The sequence below is a fragment of the Melanerpes formicivorus genome, unplaced genomic scaffold, assembly GCF_026170545.1.
Source record: "Melanerpes formicivorus ecotype bairdi unplaced genomic scaffold, bMelFor1.0.p_v2 SCAF_98, whole genome shotgun sequence".
Lineage (NCBI taxonomy): Eukaryota > Metazoa > Chordata > Aves > Piciformes > Picidae > Melanerpes > Melanerpes formicivorus.
This window is the reverse complement of record NW_027142450.1, coordinates 1,884,544-1,909,517: the sequence shown is the minus strand read 5'-3', so window position 1 is coordinate 1,909,517 and position 24,974 is coordinate 1,884,544. Positions and strand designations below refer to the sequence as shown.

The window sequence follows — 24,974 nt, the reverse complement described above, 5'->3', positions numbered from 1 at the left end:
GCTTGCCAGGGCTCCCCGCTTCCCACAGACAAGAACAGCCTGGCAGTGTACTCTCTCGTGTGGTGTTGGGTAGTAGTCAGCCTGCCCTGTTGAGACCTGAACCCGCTCTGGGATCAGCCAGGAACCAAAGGCTGCGTTAGTGTCCTAGGTCCAGCAATAGCCTGGCCAGTAAGCTCATTTCCCCCCCTTTCTGGCAGAAAGATCACTCCCTTCACCCAATACTGTGGTTTTGGTAGTACCAGTGCTGCTCAGTGTAAAAGTTCTGTCACTGGTATATACCTGTGCCTGCATTAATGTCTTCTCTCATACATCTCCATGCAGCTGTTTTGTCTGTTCCTTGTCAACATGCTGTCAGGTATATAATGCACCCTAGAGTAGGGCAAGGAAATTAACTGTCCCCAGCAGTTGCTTGTGTATAATTGTCAATTGTGTCCTCAAGCTGGTTGCAAAATAACATCAATACAATGAATACATAATACAGCTTCTCTTTTCAGATGTGTGTTGTCAGGCCTCCCATCAGGAGCTGGTATTATATAGATGATATATGTCTGATGGGCAAAATAAAGTATTTTTTTCCTTGATGGCAGGTGCATGGCTGTGTTTTCATCCAATTTGCCTTCCAAACTGCAGTGTCACATCTATGCCTTGAGGTTGTGAAAATCTTCAGGAGAAGGTTTGGAAAAGTATAAGGTGCTCTGAAGAGGTATCACCACCACAGTTATTTGTATTGGTTGTTACAGCGTCTGGGGTCTGTTAAGCATTGCATGTGATCTGGAGGAAAGGGCTGCCTTAAAGCACACACTCTCAAATCCAGCCAACAGGAAAGAAAGCAGTGTCCTAACCATGTTGTCATAACATAAGTGAGGCATGGTGAGATTCACTGATGTGCACAGGGAGGAGAATGGTAGATGTGTCTGAAAGCAGGCTCAGACATCTGGCAAGGGGCAGCCTCAACTGGCTGTGGCCATGAGCAAGAAAGCTCCTGGCAGTTTCTTCTCTCCTAGAATATGGTGCATTTGACTCAACAATGACCAAGCCTAACTTTTCATGCTTAAAAGAGACATGTAAATGCCCAGGCACCCCTCAAATACAGCTAAGCTTTTGGAGTTACCTTAACAACCTTGTTTCTTTTACCAGTAGGTGTCAGTCAGCACCACTCACAGCCCTTAGCCCTCACAGCTTCTCTGCTTCCTTTTCAAAGCAGGTTGTTAGCAAATTTCCTATTTGTTATACTGAGGAAAGCCAGACAGAAAATTTACTTTCCCAGTGGCAAAGAGACAGAAGCAGAACCCAGGGTTTCCAAAATATACTTTATGATACTAGAACCTCCCACCTGATGATTTGTTGCAGACTTTGCCTATCTCTGGCAGGTCACAGTTCTTCTCTCTCCAACCTGCAAATAGGTTTAGAAAATATTTTTCTCATTTTATGCAGTGTTATGAAGAGTCCACAGCAAGTACTAATATTAGCTGACATCTGCTGTTAAAGGCTCAGCCTTCAGCAATGGGAGGTTGTTGGCTGGAGATCACCCTGTTCCTGCCCCTTTTACTAATACCTCCTAACAGGAGTGGCTTATAAAGAAAACAGCAACATCAGGGAACAACTATGGATATTCATGGAATTTATTAGTAACTAGCAAAAGGGGAGGGGAGAAACCAGCATTATCCAATGAGCCAGCTGATTACAAAGCCAGAGGAACTGCCAGGTGACCCTTTTCCTGCTCACAAAAATCCCTAATTCAGAGCCTCCAAACTGTAAAAGAACTTGCATGGTACTGGAAGAGCAGTAGAAGTGGGTGTGAAGCCCAGCCCCACCTCCTGGGGAATATGTTAAAATTCATATGCTAGGTTTTGAAGAGAGGTGATGGAATTCAGTGTTTGAGGAAGTGACTAAGAAGCCTTGCTCACAGGGTGGTTTCAGAGGTAGCGAATGTCAGGTGTAGCTCATTGCCAGCCGGCCATGCTGCACATGTGGCAAACACCCAAGCGGGTGGCAGAAGAGTGCTAGGTACTAGGTGCAGTCAGCTGAGCCCCAGTCCTGGCTGGGGAGTGCTGAAGGAGGAATGCAGATTCTCAGCTGAGGAAACAATGTGTTGGTTGATGGAGCTCCAGCCTGAGGTTAAGCTGAGGGATGCCACAGCAAGTTACCAAGAAAGACCATGTGGCTGGCAGTGACAGGACTCTATGGCACAGGACACCCCAAACCAGCTCTAGATGGTGCTGTATGCTGATCACTGCCACTCCCAGAAGATACCAGCCATTCCTCTGCTGGCATGCTCAGCTCTAGGTATCAGATGGCACAACAACCTAAGAGACAGTTCAGCAGAACAAGGTATAAGGCAGGAGCTTGGGCTGAGAACCCATCCCAGGTGATAATTTCTGTTGGCTGTGACTACCTACAGGGTTCCCTTCTGCAAAAAGAAGGGAACAACTGAGATTTCTGAGCCTTTCCACTTTGCCTTTTTCTCTCACCTAATGTGATGTCCTGCCCTGTGTTGGAAGCACATGGCATGGTAGTTCTGTGTCAAGGTCAGATAGCACAGTTAGGCATTTAGGAAGGCACAAAGGAAGGGGAAAGACCTATTTTCTTATGTCTTCCATAATACAAGCTGTTCACTGTCACACTACCTCACGTTCTGCTGTTGTGCAGTGACTTTGGAGAAGGACACTCTGCAGCCCTGGGTGTACAGCACCTACTGAAAAAAAAAAAAAAAAAAAAAAAAAAAAAGAAAAAAAAAGAAAAAAAGTCTACCTCTGTTTGGGGCTGTAACAAGAAGTACTAACGGCAGCAGCTCAGGTCTTGGAAGCGGATACAAGGTAAATAGTTTTTAGGACTGGCTGATGGGGCAGCCTGAACTTTGCTCCTGAGGAGGGAGGTGAAATTTCTGTGTAATGCATGTGTCAACATTCAGGTCTAGGAGGGGAGCTGACCTCTGGAGAGCTGAGCTGGGGCAGATAAAATGCAGTTTAATCCTGTTAACATCCTGCAGGCACTGAGGCCCTCAAAAGGGAAGCAGAAGGATGGAGTGCCCATCCCTGACTTGCAAATAGCAATGCAAACTGTATTGAAGGAATTCAGTCTCAGGAACTTGGGCTGAGTGTGAGAGAATCTTGCACTGGGCAACTCGTGCTGCTGCCTCATCTTAGGTTAGTGCTAATTCTTAGTCTGCAGTCTCAGGTTTTGTCCTAAAGGTTTTAAAACATGGGGCAGTCACAACTGTCTCTCTCAAGATCTGCTTTATTAGATAGGACCCAAAGCTTATGTTCCTAGTAGCTGCTGTGCAACATGGCTAAGATACAGTCCTGGTGTAGGTCTCTATTCCCAGTTCTCTCATCAGACCTCATGTTTCTGCTCCCTCTACCTGTGTAATCTCCCTCTCTTCATCTGTTTAGACTGAGGGAATGGAGTGTCCCTATATTTTTATTGTATGTCTTATGGTAGTCCTAGGTTCTGTGTAAAACTAACAACAACAGGAAGTTGGAGCTGTAAGTATCTAAGCACATTTATGATGTTAGCTTTTTAACTACTGAAGAACTGCTGTGGTGGTTTAGATGTACCAGATACTTTAAGTATAGATATTATAACCTTGTCTGATTACTTGGTTTGCTCATCTAATGCCCTTGTGTAGTTCTGTCGGTCTTATGGTTTAGCTATTTGTGGTATCTGTCAGAGTCAAGCCCATGATATGTCAGTGTAGCAACTTAGTTCAATATTGATTTCTTTTACTCTTAGATTTGCTTGAATCCTTTCTTATGTTTAACCAGTCAAGGATTTAGCACTATTATGAATTCAGATAATGGACTAAATCATTAACAAAATTTGGCAAGGTTGCATTTCTTCTACATAATCTGCAAGTCTTGCACAACCCAACTTCCTCAAGGCAAGCACCACTTTAACCAAGTAAGGGAGGCAAGTCAGCACTAGCTTTGACATGATGAGCAATCATGGTTGAAAAGGCATGGTAAGATGGGATTTTGTGCCTGAGGTGATGGATTTTTTGATGCAGCAGATTCAGTACATGTGCACACATCTGTACTGAGTGTGTCTTTCAGACTGGTTTACTGGAGATTTTGGAAAAAAAGAGCTACAAAATTCTCTCACTCATGCACCATGTCTGATACTGCTGTCTTCTGCATTGATCTCAGAGCTGCTTCTTTATAGAGAACGTTGTGATCTGCTTCTTGCTGCATCAGTATGCAATTCCTCCTGCATATATTTCTCATGCACTTTCTTGCTTGCTCAAGTCCCTGCAAAATTTTACAAGCTTTATGAAATTCAGCATTAGGTATGATTAACCCCCCACCTGGGTCCTCAGGGCAATGAAAGCAGCATCCTAAAGAAAGCAGTTGATAAGCAAGATCTGAAAATTTTGTTTCTTGTGATTCTGCTAGACAAAGCCATATCTGACTTGATCAAGTGGTGGCAAGCCTTGGCCCAGATGGAAAGCCAGACTAGAAGGAACTCTCATCACCCCCTTCAAACAGATATTTTTTTGTGATGCTGTGGCTCTGGCTGCAGGAAGATGGGAAGAAGAGACCAGCATCTTCATCAGAGAGAGCAACTCCTTACCTGCTCTGTGTGGATAGGCATGTGCAGGATGTGTCTAGTGTGACTAGACATGTAGGAAAGGAGCAATGTGCAAATGAGAATGATGCTTTTTCAGGAGAACATCTCAGAGCCTGATTTTCTGCTAAGTCACTTCCCCCACACCCAGGACAGCATCATCATCTCTCCTGCTCTGCAATCCTATAGTGGCAGATAGATCACAATCTAAAGGCAGCAGAGGCTAAAGGAGAAAGAGCAAAGACCCAAAACCTGTGCTAAAATGTGCATGAGATCTGAAACATGACCCAGGCTGCTCTTGCCTTGCTCTCAAAGTGCATGGCCTGTAGCATTATTTGTTTAACATCACTCAAGAGAAGCAATAGGTGCTTGGTGCTTACTAGAGCTTTACACTGAGCCTCTGTTGTCTTCTGTAAAGACCACATCCTGTAATCAGAAGGCTAACCGTTTACAAGGCACACGCCTCCCTGCGGATGAGCGGCAGAAAGCAGTGCTTGCAACCACAAGCCTACAGAGTGGTGCAGTGAGAGAAAAGCACAGTGCATAATGTCTGGCTCTCCTCAGGCTTGTTATGAGTATTTGTCTTAAAAATCCCACATTCCTGGCTGCTGTTTCTACCCCCATATTTGCAGAAATCTTCATCAGCAACAGTATGAGCTAGACCAACTAGGTAGTAAAATGATACAGTTGAAAACTACTCCCAAATGAGGTGGAAGATGAAACAGCCTGAGGATCAGAAATCCTTTGAAGAAGTTCAGAAGACTGTTGCTTGAAGAATAGGCTAGAGGAAAGAAAAGCCTCCAGCCACATGCTGTAGTTGGCAGATTTGGGTCCTCCCCATATCTCAAGTCTGTCTCTCTCTCTCCCCCCCCCCCCCCCCCCCCTTCCATCGGGATGTGCTTTAACACAGGGGCAGAAAAGTGGATTTTCCATTCCATCAAGTGTAAGAAGAAAAGTGGTGTTTCCAGAAATTACCAGGATGAAGGGATCCATTATTTCTATCTGAGGAACAGCTAAGCAATTGAAACTGTCAAGAGTAACCCAAACTTTTAATTGTACATTTCCAGTGAGTTGTTCTCTTGCACCACTGTGCAGGCGCTATGTGGAGTAGCAAGTTCATGACTCAAAAATTGCTCACCTCTGCTCCCAAACACACAAGTTGCTTTTCTTGATGTTCTAGGCACATGATGAGATGATTGTCACTGCAGCACATTAAGGGGTAGTGAGTATTTAGGGTCAAAATACGCCTGGAAACAGAGAAATGAGTGCTTGGTGAAACACTAGGGCAAAAGTCTTCAATGTAGGCAGATTTTCCTCAAAAGAGGAAGTTATATCACAAAGGAAACATGAACTCAAGTTTGAGTCTGACCCATACAGTGACTGAAGATAGCATTCTTATTCATTATGTTTGATTCCTGAGTGTACTTATGGCAAATAATACTTATGGCAAAATCCTGACAGATCTCTAAGGTTACTTCAATATCTCCATAAGCTCACCTGCTCCAGACTCCTGTCAGCTCTCTCATGCACAGTGCATCAACAGCATGAAGTACACCAACATGCCTGGAGAGATGCAGTTGTCAGAAAGGGGAAAGGTGAACCTTTGGAGTTTTTATTATTGGTATCAGTTGGGTAGCTAGAAGTATGCTTTGGCTTAGTTGAACCTTAAATTGATTCAGCAAGAGCTGTGTTGGACCAAATGCAATGCTGTACAGAAGTGCAGAGGGCAGTTGAACCGGAGGCAGTTAATGAGGTGGCTTGACAGGTCTGCTATAAACCGTATTTATAGGCTGTAAGGCAGGCTTTTCATGCATTCACAACACCAAGAGTCTAGGGACAGCAAGATTATTTGTAAAGACAACAGCGCTTGGGAGCAGGATGTCAACAAACCAAAGGAAATCCGATTTCGCCGCTTTCACACGTTCTCCTAGCTGGGAGCGCATGGCAGTAAAGGGGCAGCCGGATGGAACATGGGGAACCCCAGCCGGCTGCCGCGACCCGCACGGGCGCAGCGGGGGAGCACCCGAGGAGCACACTGCCTCCGGGAGGTGTGAGAGCAGTGTGATAGTGCCACCCTTGGAGGTGCTCCCGGGACCGCCTCTGGCCCCAGAGGACCCAGAAGGACTGGGACCGTGCCCGGGATGTCATGACGTTTCCAGAAAGCGGGAGAGGGGAGAGAGAACGGGATGCTCCCTCCCCACGCCCCCCAGAATGGTTTTGTACCAAGGGGCGTGCAGGGGCCGCAGGCAATTGACGGGCCACCTCGTGTGGGAAGCCCGTTCGCCCCTCCGTGCTTTCCATTGAACTACGCTGCTCTCCCCCCTTCTCCTCTCCCCGCCCCAGGAGGGCGGGGTAACGGCGCAGGGCAGCCCTCGCCATCCCGCAATCGGGGGGCTCTGCCACGCCGTCACGCCAGGCCCAGCAGCGCTGGCCCGTGCACTGCCTTCACCAGCGTGGCCCACACTGCCGGGGGCGTCCAGTCTCGGCGGCAGTGGCACTACCCTGGGAGTGGCGCAGCCGGGGGCTGGGCTGTGCTGCCGGGCGGAGCGGGGCTTCATACAAACCGCCGCTGCCTCCCCCCATGTGCCTGCGGGGGTTGCGTGACACGCTGGGAACTCCGTGCCGCCGCTTTATGTAACCTGTCGCCCGAACCCGGTTATAAAACGCCACTAAGGCAGCATCTTCACTACAGAGCCTCGACGCCGCCGCTCCGAACGCTGATACAGCCGGGAGGTAACGGCGCAGGGCGGGCCGCGCCTGGGGCGGGGTACGGTGCGGCGGGGCCCTCCGGGGGGAAGCGCCCCTGCCCCGCTAGTGGGAATGGGCTTGGGGAGGAAAGTGGAGCATGGGCAGCCAGCTCGGTTCGTGACTGAAGTTTAGAAACGCACCGGACCTGGCCCGCGAAGCCATGGAGGGACGTTGGAGTGATACTGCTTGTGAAGTGGTGGTGCTGCTACTGTAGCAGCATCTGTAGTCTGTGCTAATCTTTTTCCATCTTTCTGCCACAGCCTCGCATACCCGCGGCGGTGGTTTACCTTCCCAGTGCTAGTTAGTCATAAAAAGGGTTTATGTTCAAATAAACCATAGGACCCATCCAGAATTGATGTGAGGTGTCCAAGACACTCGAATGTTCAAAAGTCTAACCAGGTCTTTGCCCCTGGTGTCACTGTCATCCTGACTTTTTTTTTTCCTCTCCTGGTCTGTTGTGCAACCTTTCAATCATATAAGCCCTCTCTTGCTGATGTAACCAGCATATCCTGTCTTGCTTCCTATAAGCAAGGCTTTCCCAGGGATGATGAGCCTTAAGAGTTCACGGTACGTTTAAGCTAAGTAACACTTCCTTCTCCCCACCACTTTTATTTTACTTATATAGGAAAAAACCTGTTGCAACTTTTAAGTTCAAAACTGATAAGAAGTGGCAGAGAAGAAAGGACAATTCCTATTTCTTCCAATCTGATTCTTCTAGTTCCAGGTTCTTGAAAGGATGACCATCTCTTTCTCTGGGAAGTCACTATTTCAGCAGCTGGTCCTGCTGGCTATCACCCTCTCAGTCCCTGGAGAGAAGAGAAGTGCAAATGGTGGGAAAAGGGTGATTGGTGGCATACATCTACCTTCCACAAAACTTAAGTAACCAGCATTGCCTATCTTTGTGGACACTTCTGTCTCCCTACCCTTGTAGTTATCCACGTAATTACCTTGGCTTTCCATAAGTTCATGGTAAATTTTTACCTTTCCAACAAACACCGTAATGCCAGCAGTTAGAAGGGAAGTAAATGATTAGACCAACTTGTGTTAGTCTAACCTGTCATGTTCAGTTTCTGGAAGTGGCATGTAGCAATTCCTCTCGTCCTTGCTGTAGTTCTTTGGAAAGTGGGTAGGAAGGTTTATGTCTGTGAAGGTACCCGGCTGTAAGTCAATGTACAAGTTATGCCCAGGCCTTGCACAGGCTGCAGAACTTTAAACTCCTTTTTTTCAATGACTGAAGGGGTCCAAACTTGGTCCCTAAACAGAAAGGGAAGCAGCCTCTTGACAAAAGAGCTCTGCTGCTGTGAGTGAGTGAATCTGTATTAATGGTTATACCCATACTTATGCATTTATTATCACGTAGGCTCTGATGTGTGAACAGGGAGAAGAGTTGCTTCCCTTTACTGTTCACATGTCCTCTCTTTCAGGTGCTCCCATACTGAGCCACAGAGGCAGCTTGTCTGCTTGAACCAGAATGCTTTATGACTTTGTGATTAAAAATAGATGCAATATTTAATTTTTCTTACTGTACCAGCATGTTTTTCTGTACTGTGGCATTTCCTAAATTCCTCTTTGTGCGAGGGTGAACTCCTGCTGTTCTTCATGGTAAAAGGTGCCTGCAGACAAATCCAATTTTATCTTCCTATTTCTAGTTGTGAGGTATCTTGATACTCAAGTGACTGAAACACGATAAGCTATGTGTGTCATTTTTATTTTAATCACATGGGTATCTCTGAAGCAAACCTGTGCCAGCAAACAAGGTGGCCTTCATTTTAATAAGCTCAACCCTTTTTCTTCCTGTTCTTAATACAGACTCACTAGTAGATTTTTTTTTTTTCTGCTAGCTTTGTGGGCATGGGAGGGGTGCTAAGGATCTGAAGCAGAAGAGTTTAAGTGATAGCAGCTTGCATTTGTAGTCCTCACCGTATTGAGCAAGATGGTGACCATCACAGATGGTCTTGGTTTTTATCTCATTAGATGGTCTTTGAGCTAGCATCACTTCAAGAGTGAAGTCTCATTTTTGAAGGCTTTGTGTATTGTTCTAAATCTATGGGTTCCCATGCCTTTGGGAACTACTGGCTGTCTTCCAGTGAGGATGTCCATCCTTTTGGAAACTTGGCATGCATAAAGATTCGTATGGCCTGTGTGAACTTGCTTTTCCAAGACACCTTCTGAGGAAATCTTTGCTTGCGTGTCTCCTCCTCAGTATGTTTTTGTGTTCTTTGTCTCAACAGATGGGAACTGCTCAAAATGATAGTGACCTCAAAAAACTCCAAGCAGTGGAGCTTGACCTGTGTAACAAGGACATGATGGCAGACACATCTGATCACAGCATTATTGCTGTTGGAGAAGAAGAGGGAGCGGGCAATTTCCAACGTTCTCTTCCCACACAGGAGTCACTCCGATCCCCTCGGGGCTCTGTTGTGAGTTTCCATAACATCCAGTACTCCATTAAGCAGTCCAGTGGATTCCTATGTAAACGGAAAACTGTGGAAAAGAAGATCCTTCATAATGTTTAGTAAGTTCTTGATTAAATAAAATACCGGAGGGTAGGAATTAATCTGCTGCTGCGAATCAGTGACCTCAGTGTCACCTTCCAGATCCAGCTGTGCTGCTAATGAAATGACCATCCTTCTGCCAGTCTATAGTTCATGTAAGCACATTCTAATTTGCTTTTAGGCAAAATAGCTGGGATATAGCTGGAGCAGTTTCAGTTACTGATCTGAACAAATTAGGACCAAACTTGGGTGAATGATCCTAGGGTTTCCTTAACTGTGGTTCAGGCTGCAGTCAGAGGAAGTAAGCAGCAGAAAGCAGTTGTTCTCTTCAAGATCCAGCTCAGCAGGAAAGGCACTTAATTTCTGTCTTTTGTAGTTGTTTTTTATGTCCAGCTCTGGTTCTGTTCTGACTGGTGGTCTGGGACAAGAAAGGAAAAATTGTTGTTGATTTCAGAATTAAGGAGAAAGTTTTTATAGTCTCTTAAGTTTTCCTTTCAACAGCATTTTGTTCACACCTTACCTCTATTATGAGCTGCATGTGAGCTGTTTTCCATTTGGAAATAACTTTTTCCTTCTTTCAGTGGCATTATGAAGCCAGGCTTGAATGCTATCCTGGGGCCAACAGGGAGCGGTAAATCTTCGTGAGTACTTTCTTCTGCCTTTTCAAATAGACAGGTAACTGTTCAAAGAGGATTTGAGGTTTTGGTGGTTGGGGAAGATGTGAGGGATCTGCAGGTGTAGACCTTTGCATGTCCATGAGAAATCTGGTGATGCAATTTGACCTCATGTACCTCTGTCAGCCTTGCTGGAGTTCTTCCCCTGCAGTAGTGTCATCTGGTCCAATTGGTCATCTGTATTATTGCAGTCAACTTTGGTGGTGGCCTGAGTTAAGATGCCAGACTGCACTGAGGTGACTGGTGCTCCAGTGTATGCTCTGTCCTAAATATGTAATGGGGTAGGGGGTGCAAGTTTCCTTGGGGCAGGAGAGATGTAATCCCCTGTGAAGCCACTGCAGCAAGACTTCCTTGAAGATGGCTGAATTCCTCTCTGGCAAGTGACAAAAATGTGGTATTATGTCAGACTGTAGGATGCTCCAGATCCTTGCCCTAACTTGGCTGTGGGCTAGTGACCTAGTGGGGAGAGATGCACATGTGCTTGGGTTCTTGGGATGAAAGCACTGAGAAATCCCATGTAAATTATCTCCAGACAATGTTGATACTCTTTTACCATGGTTATACAGGAGAGAAGAGAACTCTTTGCCTCTCTCTGGCCTCAGGAATGTGAGAGACTGGCAGATATGGTCAGGATTCACACGTTTGTCTTTGTGGTGGCCCATGATCTTCCTGTCTAAGGAAACTGATGGCTAATCAGGATGTTTTCAAGAACAGCACTTCATCAGGGTGGTGTTTACTTAGCTAGCAGACAGGCTGGTCTCTGCATTGACAATAAGGAAAATCCAGTGTTAAAACAAAATAACTTTCTAGAATTAATCTTCACTCTAGTCTTGTTTATACCCATTTGGATTAATTTCCTTGAGATCAAAGTAGTCAGTTTTGTGCTCCCTTGGCTGCAGAGTACAGCTGCTTGGCAGGGTGCATTTGTCTCTGTCATTTGAGGTTAGCTGTTAATATAGAGACTGAATTTGTCAGTAGGAGGTTGGCTGCTGTGAAATGTGGGGGTTTGTGTGCTGTCATATTGCTGTGGTACACCTTGTGCTGGAAAACCCTAATTTACACCAAGTTTTTTGTACAAAGAGCTAAAGCTCCCAGGATAGAGAACTCCTTTCTGTGCCCCTTGGTTTACACCATGCTGTGAGCCAGTTGTAACAGTAGTCCTGACTGTTGGTACTTACCCAGTCGAAGGTAAAAGCAGCTGCTGGGTCAAAACCTAATGCCTAGTGTTTTTCTGAAGTCTCCTAGATGTGCTGGCTGCCAGAAAGGACCCAGCAGGCCTGTCTGGAGAAGTGCTTATAGATGGCATCCCACAACCTCCAAATTTCAAGTGCATCTCAGGATACGTTGTGCAGGTGAGTAACTGTCTTCAGTGGAGACTTAAGAATTCTTGGAAAGAAAGACTGCATTAACTTCTAGGTTAGGTACTTTTCAGTCTAATACGGTAACAGGTGTTACAGTATGTAGTATTTTTCTGGCATATGGAAGACAAGAGGATCAAACTGTTAACTTCAAGTGAATCATGGAAATGTTTGTCTTCCCAAAGCCACATGGATACCCAAACCACTGGAGTTGCTCTGCCCTGAAGTACTAGCAAGGGTTTAAAAAAAAAAAAAAGTGAGGAAAAACACCCCACAACATCCAAAGTCTCTTGTTGTACAACACAGAAGCAGGTCTATCTGGCAGAAGTACCTTCAAGCTATTAGACAATAATTCAAGGAAGTAAATAAATCCCTGCTGTTCTTCCTCTGATTCTGGCTGGCTGAGACGGAGCTTCATTCTGCTCAGAGACAGGAAAGGCTGGCTGAATCTGTGGAAGTGGGTGGAGGCCTGGACCAATAATAGACCCTCAAAGCCCTAGGGAAGCTGAGGAGAAGGGGATTCTTGGCAGCCACATGAACAGCCAAATCTGGAAAATATCCAGGCTTCCCGGCTTCTCACTGCAGGCAGTTGTGAAAAAGGCAGCTTTTCTGAAAGCTGTCCGCTTAGAAGGGCTCTGGAAGGATGTATGTGATGAGACTGATGCCAAATCTTGATCCTGTGGGTCAAAGATGCCCAGATCATCAGTGATTCATGACTGGCCATAAGTTCTTTTGGAAGTGGTCCCAGTTTGAGACATTTGTCTCTCAAATGTCCAAAGCAACCAAACTTAACCTTAAAATGATAGGCAACTAGGTGAGATATTAAATGGTCTCCCTCCCCACCCTTGTGCAGTACTCTCTAGATCAGTGAAGATGGCCAATGGACTACAAACAACTCCAAATACATAAATACACACTTACGGTGTCAGTTTTATACAGAAGAACATATAGGCATGCCCCTGGACTAACACCTTGCAAATGAGGGTGACATGCCCCAGTTTGTTTGGTACCATTCAGGTAGCTTAAATTCACAGTTTAGTTTCCAGTGTGGTGACATGACAGTTGTATTGGATGTGAAGATAGGAAATGGGAGGCCTGGGTTGAGAGGCTGAGTGTTGGAAGGGAAGTGATAGTGAGAAATTCCTAAACCAGCTTTGGCTTCAAAGCCAGTTTATCATAGTATGACACTCTGAGTGATTTATCACAAACTTCTAGCGCAGCTGCTCATTCAGTTGTTCTCTGTTAACTCCAGTGCCAAATGTGGCTGGCTGGCACACCCTTTATGCTGCTGATCAACTACATCTGATTTGGATGAAGTCCCAAAGCAGGCATGATCCACTGCCCTGCAGCTTAAGGGCTGTGCCTTCAAAACAGAGGCTTTCCAACTGTCTGTCTGTACTGCTTTCAGGATGATGTTGTCATGGGTACAATGACAGTGAGGGAGAATCTGCACTTTTCTGCTGCCCTGCGACTTCCCAGCTCCATCAGTGTTAAAGAGAAGGAGGAGCGAGTCACCCAGATAATCAGTGAGCTAGGATTAAGCAAAGTGGCTGATGCTAAGGTGAGTAGAGAGAAAACCTTTCTCAGAAATCATACTACCGCTGGAAACTAAACTACATGACTCTGGGCAGTATTGCATATGTAGTGAAGCTACACTAAGCTAAGCAGAAACCTGTCTAAATCATGCTGCACACAAGAAATCAGTCTCCAGCTCAGGAGGTAACTTGGGAAGAGGTATGTGTATTTGGTAAAAGAGGATGATTTTGGACTGTGTCCAGTATGTTGTATAAATTCAGAGGGGAAGAGGTCACCTAGTCATTGCACCTTGGAAAGCTGCTCAGTCACTTCCTGGCTTTGTGGGACAAGACAGGGAAATTGTTTTTACAGTGTTGAAAGCTGTGAGGGATAGAAAGCTGGGCTGTGATGGAGAAGTTCTGTGCAAAGCTTGTTCCTCCCAGCAGCATTTTTACTCTTGCTTTACTTTTACCTACTCCACTCTTATTGGAACAGCAGGCAAACTGCCAACAAAAGGCATCCCTGAATACCAATGCCATCTCTGACTGCTGTGGTTATTCTGGCTCTTCTTTGTCAGTGTCATCCTTGTTCTCTGAAGTCATAAGGTGCCTGGTACCTTTGAAAATCAGGCTCTGCTTACTACTCAGACCGAGTCAGACCTGTCATCTGCCGCTGGCCCTGGAGTTCTCTAATGGGACTCTGAAAATGAAAAGGGCCACTAGGTGTGGAGACTTGAACTCCAGAGGACACACTGACTAATTCTTGTGGCAAATACATGATTTCTTCTGCTTGTAGGTAGGAACTGAATTGATCCGGGGAGTGTCTGGAGGAGAACGGAAGAGAACCAACATTGGGATGGAGCTCATCACAGAGCCACCAGTCCTTTTTCTGGATGAGCCAACCACTGGCCTTGATGCCAGCACAGCCAATGCAGTCCTCTTCCTCTTGAAGAAGTAAGAGTTGTTTCTTCAGGGCTCTGTATCAATTTCTGTCATTTCATCAGTCAAAAAAGGGAATGCTGTTATGGCTGAGTAGCTTCCCTGCACTTTTCTTAAAAATAAAAAAACCAAACCACCAAAACAACCAACCAACCAAAAAACGACAAAGAGAGTCAGAAGTGGTAGTGAATTATTTATTTGAGTCTTGTCCAAAACCTTTTGAAGTTTATGGGAATCTTTCCACAGCAAGCATTGGATTGGAGCCCAAAAGCAGATACAGCTTGGACAGTTTCCCTGGCTGCAGAGAGGAGTTGATTGGGAGGGCAGGCCTTGTAATCATCATTTTTTGACCGTACAGCTGGGTCAGTTACAAAATCTCTTCCTCTGCTCTGGCAACAGCCTTCAACTCAGATCAAACTTCACCTGAAGATTTGCCCTGTGTTTTTGAGATGAGCTGTCTTGTGGTACAGAGATGACCAGCAAGGCTTATTTAATGAGTTTCTAACTGTCCTCCTGGGTTCATAGCACATGTTCTGGTTTTGCCTGGGGAGCACATTTTGGTCTGCTGTTTATGGGTAGAGGTCTTTGCAAGAATACGTGTTGGGCAGTACTAATTTTGACTTACAGAGGAAATTCAGCAGAAGCTGCTCTTACCAGAAAAGCTAAGAGAAATCTCAGCTGGTCAGCCTGCTCTGTAATGCCTGCTACTGCCATTGAGTGCAGTAGGACCATTCCAGTTAGTTAAGTTGAAACCTGGTATAAGAAACATAAAGAGGGCTTATACACAGCTCCGACTTCAACCTTTGCTTGCTACAGACAATATCATTCTTTGTCTACTCAGGCTTGCAGTGACAGTCTCTTGTAATGATGGGTGCTGTCTTGAAGGTTATGCAGCCAGCATCTGACAGAGAGACAGAGAAGGGAGAATACAGCTTTTCAGAGTTGAGACCCTCAGGAGCTGAAAAGTGTTTCACCTTCTTTGCATTTATGAAAGTTCAGGATAACTCAGGGGTTAAAAAAAAAAAAGTATCCAAAGTGTGGTGTATTTGCAAGTGTTTTGTTTCTATTCCAGGCTCTCAAGAAGAGGGCGAACCATTATATTTTCCATCCATCAGCCCCGCTACTCCATATTCAAGCTGTTTGACAGTCTGACCTTACTAGCTTTGGGAAAGGTGCTCTACCATGGTCCTGCAAAGCAAGCCCTGGAGTATTTCAGTTCTATTGGTAAGTCTTCCGTGCCAACTGGCTAATGAGTTTAATCTGTGGATAACAGTCCTGTTGTCATTAGGATACCAGAGGCTGTACACAAACAGTCTGAATAGTGCTAGGTGAGAGCAGGAAAAAAAATTACAGAAAAGAAATTTTTCAGATAAGACAGAGCGAGGCTCTCTCCTGGCTCTGTGTCACCTTGCATCGGGACAAAACCCCAGAGTCACTTGGGCTTTTAGATGCATGATGTACAACAGACAAGATGATACTTGTATTTCTACCAGGCCTAGGTGGCAGACATAATGGGTTTTGAACCACAGCCTGCAGATTGGCAGCAATCTACAGGGTCTGATCCAAGAATCTGCTAAAGTTTTAATGCAGGTCAGCAACCGAGAGAACAAAATCATGGTGTACTTTAATCTTAATTGCACTGTTGGGTGGCTGGCCCCTCTCTGAGTAAACAGGGTGAGGGTTTATGACTATGATGGACAGAGAACGTGGAGTGATTTTTCTAGTCTGATCTACATGGCAGCCATGGACACGTTGGGTTTCAGGCTTTAAGGGAGAGGCTTTAACCTGTGTCAGTACTTCTACTCCTTTTAGCATCCCACTGTGGGGATTCCCAGAGGAATGCTAAGGAATAAGCATCCTTACTGGGTTTTTTTGTTGTTTGTTTTTCCCCCTCCTTGTCGCATAGCTGGTTTAGGACTGGTTTTTTGGTTTTATTTTAAGGATATGAATGTGAACCCTTCAACAATCCAGCTGACTTCTTCCTTGATATCATAAATGGTGATTCAACTGCTGTGGCAGCAAGTAAGAGAGATCACAGACCTGCAGACACAGGAAAAGGTAATTCTGATGGAGAAATCAACTGTTGGCTGATATAGAAGGAACACTGTAAGTGGTGATGGCAAGATTTTATTCTCTGGATTTTCTCCAGGCTAAGGGCACTTCTCTCTCTCCCTCTTTTTCTCTCTCTTTTTCTTTTTTTTTTTCTTTATTCGCTCTTTCTTTTTTTCTTTCTCTTTTTTTTCCCCAGACTAACATATATGTACTTTGCTTTGGGCTTCTTTCAAGAGTTCAGAAAATTCTTTTAAAGTGGACCTTTTTTCTTCCTTCAGCAATATAAGAGAGCAGTGATAAATATCAATTTACTAAACCTCTGTGGAAAAGAGTGAAAAACTAGAATTGCTTAGTTTCAAGAGAAGGCTGACAGGAGATGAGCTTTCAGTCACTTAAGAGGCTGCTGCAGAGAAGACAGGGAAGATGGGCTTGAGAGGTGATGGATTTACAGGACAGTGAGAAAGATTGGAACTAGATTAGAGAATGAACTCTAACAATATAGTGAGTAAAATGTGGAGCAATATTTGTTGGGGGATACTGTAGCATACCCAGGACTGAAGGGAACAGTTTTCATAATGATGCTTTTCAGGGATGGGGAAATGGATCAGCAAACATGGATTTCCCCAAAATTCAGTGAAACAAAAGTTTTCTGGTGTTTCATTCTAAGAATGTGTGACAAAGAAATGGATAGGGTAGTCCTCTTACTTTAGCTAGTCTTTTAAATTCAAGAGATAAGGTTTGAATGGGCATTCCTGTTGGTTTGTTGTTTTTCATTAAGCCTCCAAAGTGGATGAGCACATTGATGGGCTGTGTCTGAAGGTAGAGTTCATTGGGAATCATGTTTTGTCTTTCTCCTTTAGAGCCGGGCAGTGAAAATGGAGTGGCAGATGATAACATGGACAGCAGTGTGGTAGATGTGCTGCACCAGAAATATCTCAACTCCAGCCTTTATCAGAGCACAAAGGAAGCACTGGGAAGAGTGGAGCTTGGACAGGGAAGGAAGCAGTCAGTATCCAAGCAGGGGCATGAGATTACCTATGCAAATGGATTCATCACTCAGCTGTACTGGGTGTCCAAGCGTTCCCTGAAGAACCTCATCAGGAACCCACAGGCTTCAGTTGCACAAGTAGGTAACAATTTCTGAAGTTTTCACGCACCTTCTGCTCTCTGCCCAGCAATCTGCAGTTTGGATGAAAGACTTTTGTATCTTTTTTTTTTTTTTTTTGGTAGGAGAGTCTTGTGCTACTGCCACTTAAGTGGAGGGAAATGTCCAGCTATCATTGTTGCCTTTGAAAAAAACACTAAAAAAAATCTCCATTTTAGTTTAGCACAAGGACTGCAGTGTTGAAGACTGGGGGGACATGCTCCACGCTCTAGCTTGCATGGGGAGCTTCTGGGGTGACACTAATTTTGCATCTCACGTGAAATTTTAAGCTGGGTTATTCTTTGACTGCTTCTACTAACATTTCCCAGCCAAAGAATATCAGAAGAAGGACAGAAGTGAAGAGGATAAATTCAGAAAAATTGCCATAAGGCTTTTCATTGTATGTGTAATAGGTATAGATGGACTCACAACAACAAAGTTTAGGGCAGCTGTGAATCTTGGTGATAAGTTTTTTCTCTTACCTGAAGAGCTCCCTCTTCCCTTTCTTCTTCCCACTTCTAGATTGCAGTGACCATAATTCTAGCCTTGGTTGTTGGTGTTATCTTTTTTGGTGTAAAATTGGATCGAAGTGGCATTCAAAATCGGTAAGTTGGAAAGCCACAGCTTTACTCATTTTTCTTTCTGTAGCAAACAGGTTTCAGTTACAGAGAAGAATCAACTTAGAATTGACTTGTGAACCTAACCATTCTTTGTGGTCCAAGTCTCAATGCACTGCATCATTGTATTGCTGGAGGCCCTCAAGGGACTGCAGTTCTATTGGGCTTGCATGTATGCATAAAAGAGATGTGAAAGGAAAGGTAAAAGGAATAAACCTGGTTTTACAGCTAACATCTATAGCAGCACAATTAAATATTCTGTTGACATAGACAGAAAAACATTGACTTGATGGCACAATGATGTCTGAGGTTGCCAGTGTTCATCTTGGCTGTTTACTTGCTTTTTGACTGTTCTGTTTTGCCTTCTAGGGTTGGATCCTTGTTTTTTGTCACCACAAACCAGTGTTTTGCCAGTGTCTCTGCAATTGAGCTGTTCATCAGAGACAAGAAACTGTTTGTGTAAGTAGTGAGCTGCTTAGACTGTCTTATACCCTGGAGTGAGGCAAGGGGGAGTATCTTACTGGCTAAACAAAGTGATTTCCACCAAAGAGTTCATTGCTGCTTTGCAACATCAGATTGTAATAGTAATGCTAAATCAGTCTATAGAGGAGGGGGCTAAAATGCTAAGAGGTGGGGGAAGGAGGGGAGAAATGCAATGCTTATACTTGCTTGCTGTGTCACAGCTTATTGATAAGTGCTTTACCTACCCATTTTCTGGTAAGAGCTGTTTTTGAAGTCTGCATGTGAATCCTGCAGACTGTGAACCCTGCCTGCCCCTTTGCTGACAGGGTTGAAACACTTGTCTTGCAACGGTTCTTAAGTGGTAAGGCTGCAAAGATGAAAGGAGACTTCTTGGAAAAGCTTCACAAGGGGTGCTCAGATAAAGAGGGTTGCTGGCTGGCTTACAAGAGCTCCATAATCAAGCATATCTCTCTTTCTCTATGTATATGAGTGTGTATTAGTATGCGTGTATATGTATGTAAATGTTTGTATATAATATATATACACACACACATGCATGTTCAAAATGTAGTTTGAAATAGTCTTCAGTTCATGGGATGAAAGAGCAAGAGACAGATCCTACGCAATAAAGAAGAAATTGGCCATTTGTAACTGAAATGCACATGTCCACTCACAGGTTGCTCAGAGCAGCTTAATTTTGCTCCTAACAGCTACTCAGAAGTGAATCTCCCCAACACTGACATTGCTTGCCAGTCTGTCCTGGTTACCAGTTTATCTTACCAGCTGTGTTAATGGGGATTTTGGCACCTTACCAGTTAAAGCATCTTTCCATGAACTCCATTAAGCAACAAAACAGTTATAATGACATTTAATTGCCCTGTGAACTGGAGGTGAGTTAATGTCTTAAAGGTGTTTTCCCATTGTTGAGTGTGATTCCTTTTCCCTGGAAGCAGCTGTGAGTTAGCTGTGGATTAAGCATTTCTCCAGTTAATAGCAGTCTAATACTTTTCCATGCTTTTACATTAAGGATTGTTCTCTTTGAAAAGAGATTTAGGGGCTTTTTTCCCAGTATGTTACTTAGCAGCTATAAAACTTTCATTCACTTTCTTCATAGGGCACTCTGTATGACTGCAGGGCCTGTGAGGAAGATTAGCCCTTGCTTTACAGAGTAGGAAGTGAGAGCACAGAGAAAATAATCAATTTGCATATAAAGTGGTAGGGAGAACAGAAACCTTATCAGGATAAACCAGACACCAGAGCCTGCCTCATAGACAACCTCTAAACCTGTACAACTCCCCTCCTTCCTGTCCTCGCAGCCATCAGTACACCAGTGGATATTACCGTGTGTCTGCCTACTTCCTGGCCTTGATGATAGGAGATCTGCTGCCCATGAGAACTGCTCCAGCCATCATATTCTCATGCATCACTTACTGGATGATTGGTAAAGAATTGATGCTTTTGTTGAACTCATCATCTTCCAACACATTTGATTTCTAACTTACTCGGTTTATTTCCTATATCTATTAACATGAAGCTAGCTGAACCTTCAACTGATTTAAGTGCTTGGCATCATGACTTCAGAGGATTCTGGGGCAGAGATACCAGCGGTCTGTGACAGGGAGCTGCTTGATCACACCTTTCAGTAATGCTCTTTGGGCTTTCAGAGCATATATTGTTCCTGCCATCTCCAAACTTGGTCTTTCTTCCTACTTTCCCTCCTGTATGTGCCCAAGAGTACCTATCTGGGATTTGTAATGTGGTTGTTTACTGGATTCTTATCTTTCTGGGTTGTTTTTTTTTGACAGGATACCAAGCTGTTGCAGGCCGGTTCTTCTTCTTCATGCTGAGCCTCGTACTGGTGTCCTACACTGCCACAGCCATGTCTCTGGCTATCAGTGCTGGGATGGATGTGGTGGCTGTGGCAAATCTGCTCATCACTATTTGTTTTGTTCTGATGCTTGTAAGTATATATAAGGGACTGTGCGCTCCTTTGGTAGACGTGAAGATGCAGCTGAGACAGGCTGAGAAGACAGGGTCGAGCCAACCTTAAAAAGGCTGGGAATCTACAGTCCACTAGCCTGGTAGCCCATGCCTGTGATTTTATTGTCAGTATAGTCAAAAGCTTGCTTTTTTATAATCTTGCATTTCCAGTATTAGAAATTTAATTGATCAACTAGATCTTTTTAAAGGACAAAATCTTGAAATAAACTTTAGATTGATTTTTATTGCATTATTTTTGGTTGCCCAGTGGAGGTAGCAGGAACATAGCCTGATTCTATTTGAATTCAGTGTTGCCCTTGGGTTCAAATTACTTCAATACTCTTCTTCAAGGACTTCTAAGGAAGGGAACAAATGAGAGAAACAGAAATTTTGACTACTCATCTATGAGGGATGTGAATTCTTTTTCAAAGAAATAATGTTAGTGATGAAACTTCCTGACTGTGAGGCCTGTCAGGTTACCTTAGAATAAAAAGTACCTCCTGCCAGGGGATGCCTGCTAGCTGTCTGCCTAGATAATTCTGAGCCCACAGCACATCCCTTATTCTTTGATTTGCAACTTAACCTGCTTCTGCAATGAGTTAAGTGATAAGTGATACACTCAAATGCTCATTGTGGGTGAGAAGTGTGCATGCACAGTGAAGGGCAGCTGATATGCATTGAGTTAACTCACAAGGGCATATGCAAGTATCATGTTTAGCTATGAAGTCCAGTGATGCTAAGAATTAAAAGAGAGAACCTTGTTCAAGACAGGAGAGAGCACAGATAGATGTAGGTCACAGGAGAAAGCTGAAATAGTCATGCCACCTTTAAGGCTCCCCCTGGTTTCCTTCTTGTTTCTCCACTTCCTCATCTCCCAGTCAGCCTCTGGGTAGTGCTACCATAGGACACAGTCCTCCAGCACACGTGCTTCTTAGCTCATACGTGGATGTAGAAAACTTTAATGACCTCTTTGCAAGCTGTACAGCTGGAGAACTTAAAGAGTGTGCTCTTGAGGCAGCTGGCTGGGACCGCTGCAAGGTTTGAACCTCATATGTGTCAGCACATGTGTAATAGCAGTAAGAGGTACACTCAGAGCACCTCCATTGGGCAGCTGCACAATCTGTGTAGCGGTGGTGGTGTTTGCAGTAAATCAAGCTTGTGACTCATGAGTCTCTTCTGTTTTATTTCAGATCTTTTCAGGCCTCTTGGTAAACCTCCCTTCTATAATGAGCTGGCTGAACTGGCTCCAGTACTTAAGCATCCCCCGATATGGCCTTACTGTGAGTAGAAGTAGCCTAAGTCTCCTGTGAGCAGTGCAGCCACACTGCTGCTTCTTGGAGGGGTTTTGAGTATACATGAAGTTTTCTTAGAAGTTAGATTTGTTTTCTTTCCTTGCATAGACATAGTAAAAGAACAACAAACCAGCCAACCCCTCAAAGGAGGCAAAAGTTAATCTCCGTGTGAGAGGTGGAAGTCTCAGAGTGAGCAAATCCTTTGTGCCACAAATAAGTGCTGCTTGGACAACAGCAGAGTGAACTGTCCAGTAAGGCACTAATTCCTAGCATGAACAGCTGATCCTTCTGATTTAGAATAAAATCAAATATTGTGTGGCCTCTCCAGGGAATGCTGCTTCCATCTCCTGTCTTCATCCTGGCCAGGCATAACTGGGGGGAAGAGTTCCCTGTAGGAACAGATGTGTGAGACCTCCACTGTTTCAGTATCACTGAGAAATTTTATCAGTGTTGCTGCACACGGAAGTGTCCCCTGAGATTGCAATTAGCCCAGGATGCCAGTGCAGGGGAACCCTTCCCCTCTTGGCTGTCTGTGCCATCTGCTTCAGTGTGCTGGTGCTGGGGTGTTTGCATGCAGTTACATGGTTTTCCCGGTCAGTAGATAAATCCAAATATCACTAGCGAGACAGAAACCTGGGGCTGAATCACTGAAACATGACTTTGAAGCCAAAGACTCAGACACCAAACTGTTCTGCATGTAGAACTCCTAGCAGTTCTTCAGAAAGATGGTGATTAAGAGCTTCAAAATAAAAAGGAACATAAACATGGTTCCAAGAATGGTGACATGTCTTCTTATAATCCTTTGAAGCATCTCAATTTTAGCGTCTCAAATCACTACTTCTGTAAAAATCTGATGTCTGCATCTTTCTCTAGGCTCTCCAAGTGAATGAGTTCAGAGATCTCTACTTCTGTGGTGAGAATTCGAATGTTACAGCATCTGTGGAAGATGCAGGCAGTTGTCCTCCCAATATTTCAGGAGAAATGTAAGTCTTTAACTCATGCTAGTTCTTGGGCCTGAATTGTGACGACTTGCTTAAAAAGTCTGTCTGTTTCAAATGTCTTTATTATTCACAGAATAACCACTTGCAGGCCAGTCTCAATAATTGTTATGTCCCAAAAGAATGTATTTTAGGATTATATAGTGAAAATTTATATAGTAAAACTCAATTGCCCAAGACAGAAGCGGGGCAGATGAACTAAATTAAATGTTGGTTTTGATAAACCTGGTGTCATTTAGCAATGGAAATTCATGTATGGGCAACTACATAGTTGCTGGAAAGCAGTAGACCTGTGATCAGAAACATGCCTGCCCCCAAGAGCTTGTTGTAAATATTCACCTCCCTGCAGATACAGCAGAGGAGCCCAGTTATTAATATCCTAGTGCTACTGCCCCATTTGAAATAGTCTTTGACTATGGATACCTTAAATTGTAGCAATGTAAGTATTTCATGGTACATGCTAGAGCACTGGCAGACTGAGGTTATTGCAGTTAACAGTGCTAGAGCACTGTTTCCACAGCTTTTGGACCCCAAATCCCTGCTATGGACCTCCAGTGATTGCTGTGTGAAACTAATGTCCCACAATTTAATCTGATTCTGAGGTTCACTCATAAATTGACAGCTTTTAACAACAAATGGGATATTACTGAAAAATTATGAGAACCAGAAATCTAAATTTGTCCCTTACACCTTTTCTAGTGATAGGTTATGAAGTTACTCTATTTCTGTCACCTGTTCAGAGTTGAGGGTAGAGGAATCTTTGTGGAACAGGAATAAAAGTAACTATCTGAAGACCTGCACTACATACTAATACCAACTTCTGTCCCGTGCTTTTCTGCAGATGTTCTGGTGAAGCATACCTGTGCAGCCAAGGAATTGCACCTACCAGCTGGGCAATGTGGGAAAACATAGTGGCTCTCTTCTGCATGACTGTTATCTTCCTTATCATTGCCTACACAAAACTCAGGTTTATGAGAAAGTTCACATAGACTCCTATGTTGCCTTGTTCTACAGCTTTTGCAGCCAAAAGACTTCAACTGACTTTACTGAACTTCAGATGGGAACACTGTCCCCTTGTTTCTGGAGCATAGTCTCCATGTGATTGATTGATTTCAGTGCTTAAGAAGAAATGCATTAATGTACATTGCTTAAGTGATATTTTTTCAACTTTTTTTTTTGTAAGAGAATATAATCCTCGTAATTCTTTAAGTACATTTCAAACTATACATTGTAAAGTACTATTCTTCTGTGACCAGCTTACACAGGAACTACTCAAAGGAAGAGGTTTTGAACATGTGAGCTTCTCCATCACAAACATGACGATAGTATTTATGCATTACTATGTTGTCTGCTGTTGGTTCCTCTTCTGTCTGAGGAGAGCCAGCCATAGCCTGTTGAAGATGCATTTGAGTTTGAAGTCAGTACATGGAATGAGTGCTTCTTGCCAAGCAAGAACAGTTACACTTCTGGTGGCTTCTTAATGCAACCTACTAGCAGAAACAACGTTTGCCTGATTAGAGACTGAAGAGCAGGGGTGGAAGACATCTAAGAAGACTGATAAATATATGCTGTTATACTGAAAAACAAAGCAAAACAAAAAATCCCCACAATCTACCAACAGCAAAAAATACATGTACTACGTAAGAGGAGGGGAGGATTTTTTATTTTTAATAAAAATGTGCAAACTTAGCAATAGCAGGTCTTTCTCTAGTCTTAATTCTCAGCCCCACCATCTCTATATAGTGCTATTAACACTACAGACTGAAAAAACCCGTGTAGGTGCTGCCGAGGCAGCTACAGCAACTTGTGACCACACGATGGACTGTAGCATGGCAGCAGCTGCCTCCCCACCGCATTAGCAAAAGGAGAGCTGATTTTAAGCTGCATTGAGACCCTTAGAAGCAAGAGGACCTGCTAAAGGAAAGAAGTAACAAAACATCCTCAAACACAAGGCTAGAGAGTTTGTGAGGGTCAGGCTAGCAGAAGCCCTTGAGCCTGGCATGCAGAGTGCATGTGCGTCTGGTGCTCTCATAATAAATGGTTGTTTCGTGCAAAGGAAGCTGGCACCCATCGGACGCTTGCTGTACCCGGTGACGGAGAACTTTCGCGATACGGCCGGGGAGAGGGCGTGCAGGCAC

At 44.2% G+C, this 24,974-nt stretch overlaps 1 protein-coding gene across 3 annotated transcripts; it reads left to right on the top strand.

The window, feature by feature from the left end:
- The first annotated feature begins 6,968 nt into the window (after positions 1–6,968).
- On the top strand, positions 6,969–24,531 carry ABCG2 (ATP binding cassette subfamily G member 2 (JR blood group)). Of its 3 annotated transcripts, none has more exons than XM_068166180.1 (16): positions 6,969–7,296; positions 9,543–9,826; positions 10,388–10,447; positions 11,718–11,832; positions 13,247–13,399; positions 14,149–14,306; positions 15,364–15,515; positions 16,233–16,349; positions 17,204–17,469; positions 18,010–18,092; positions 18,474–18,563; positions 19,883–20,007; positions 20,372–20,526; positions 21,737–21,826; positions 22,712–22,821; positions 23,678–24,531. In XM_068166180.1, the coding sequence occupies exons 2-16, from the start codon at positions 9,543–9,545 to the stop codon at positions 23,823–23,825; spliced, it is 2,106 nt and encodes a 701-aa protein (XP_068022281.1). In that variant the 5' UTR covers positions 6,969–7,296; the 3' UTR covers positions 23,826–24,531. The 3 variants fall into 3 exon arrangements, with proteins under 3 accessions (XP_068022281.1, XP_068022280.1, XP_068022282.1); XM_068166179.1 differs by lacking the exon at positions 6,969–7,296 and adding an exon at positions 8,084–8,141; XM_068166181.1 differs by lacking the exons at positions 6,969–7,296; positions 9,543–9,826 and adding an exon at positions 9,849–9,961.
- Positions 24,532–24,974: the final 443 nt, after the last annotated feature.

Coding starts and splice junctions, on each gene's coding strand:
- ABCG2 (XM_068166179.1), top strand. Junction 10,448..11,717: donor ACAGGGAGCGGTAAATCTTC/GTGAGTACTTTC, acceptor GTTTTTCTGAAG/TCTCCTAGATGTGCTGGCTG. Junction 11,833..13,246: donor TCTCAGGATACGTTGTGCAG/GTGAGTAACTGT, acceptor TACTGCTTTCAG/GATGATGTTGTCATGGGTAC.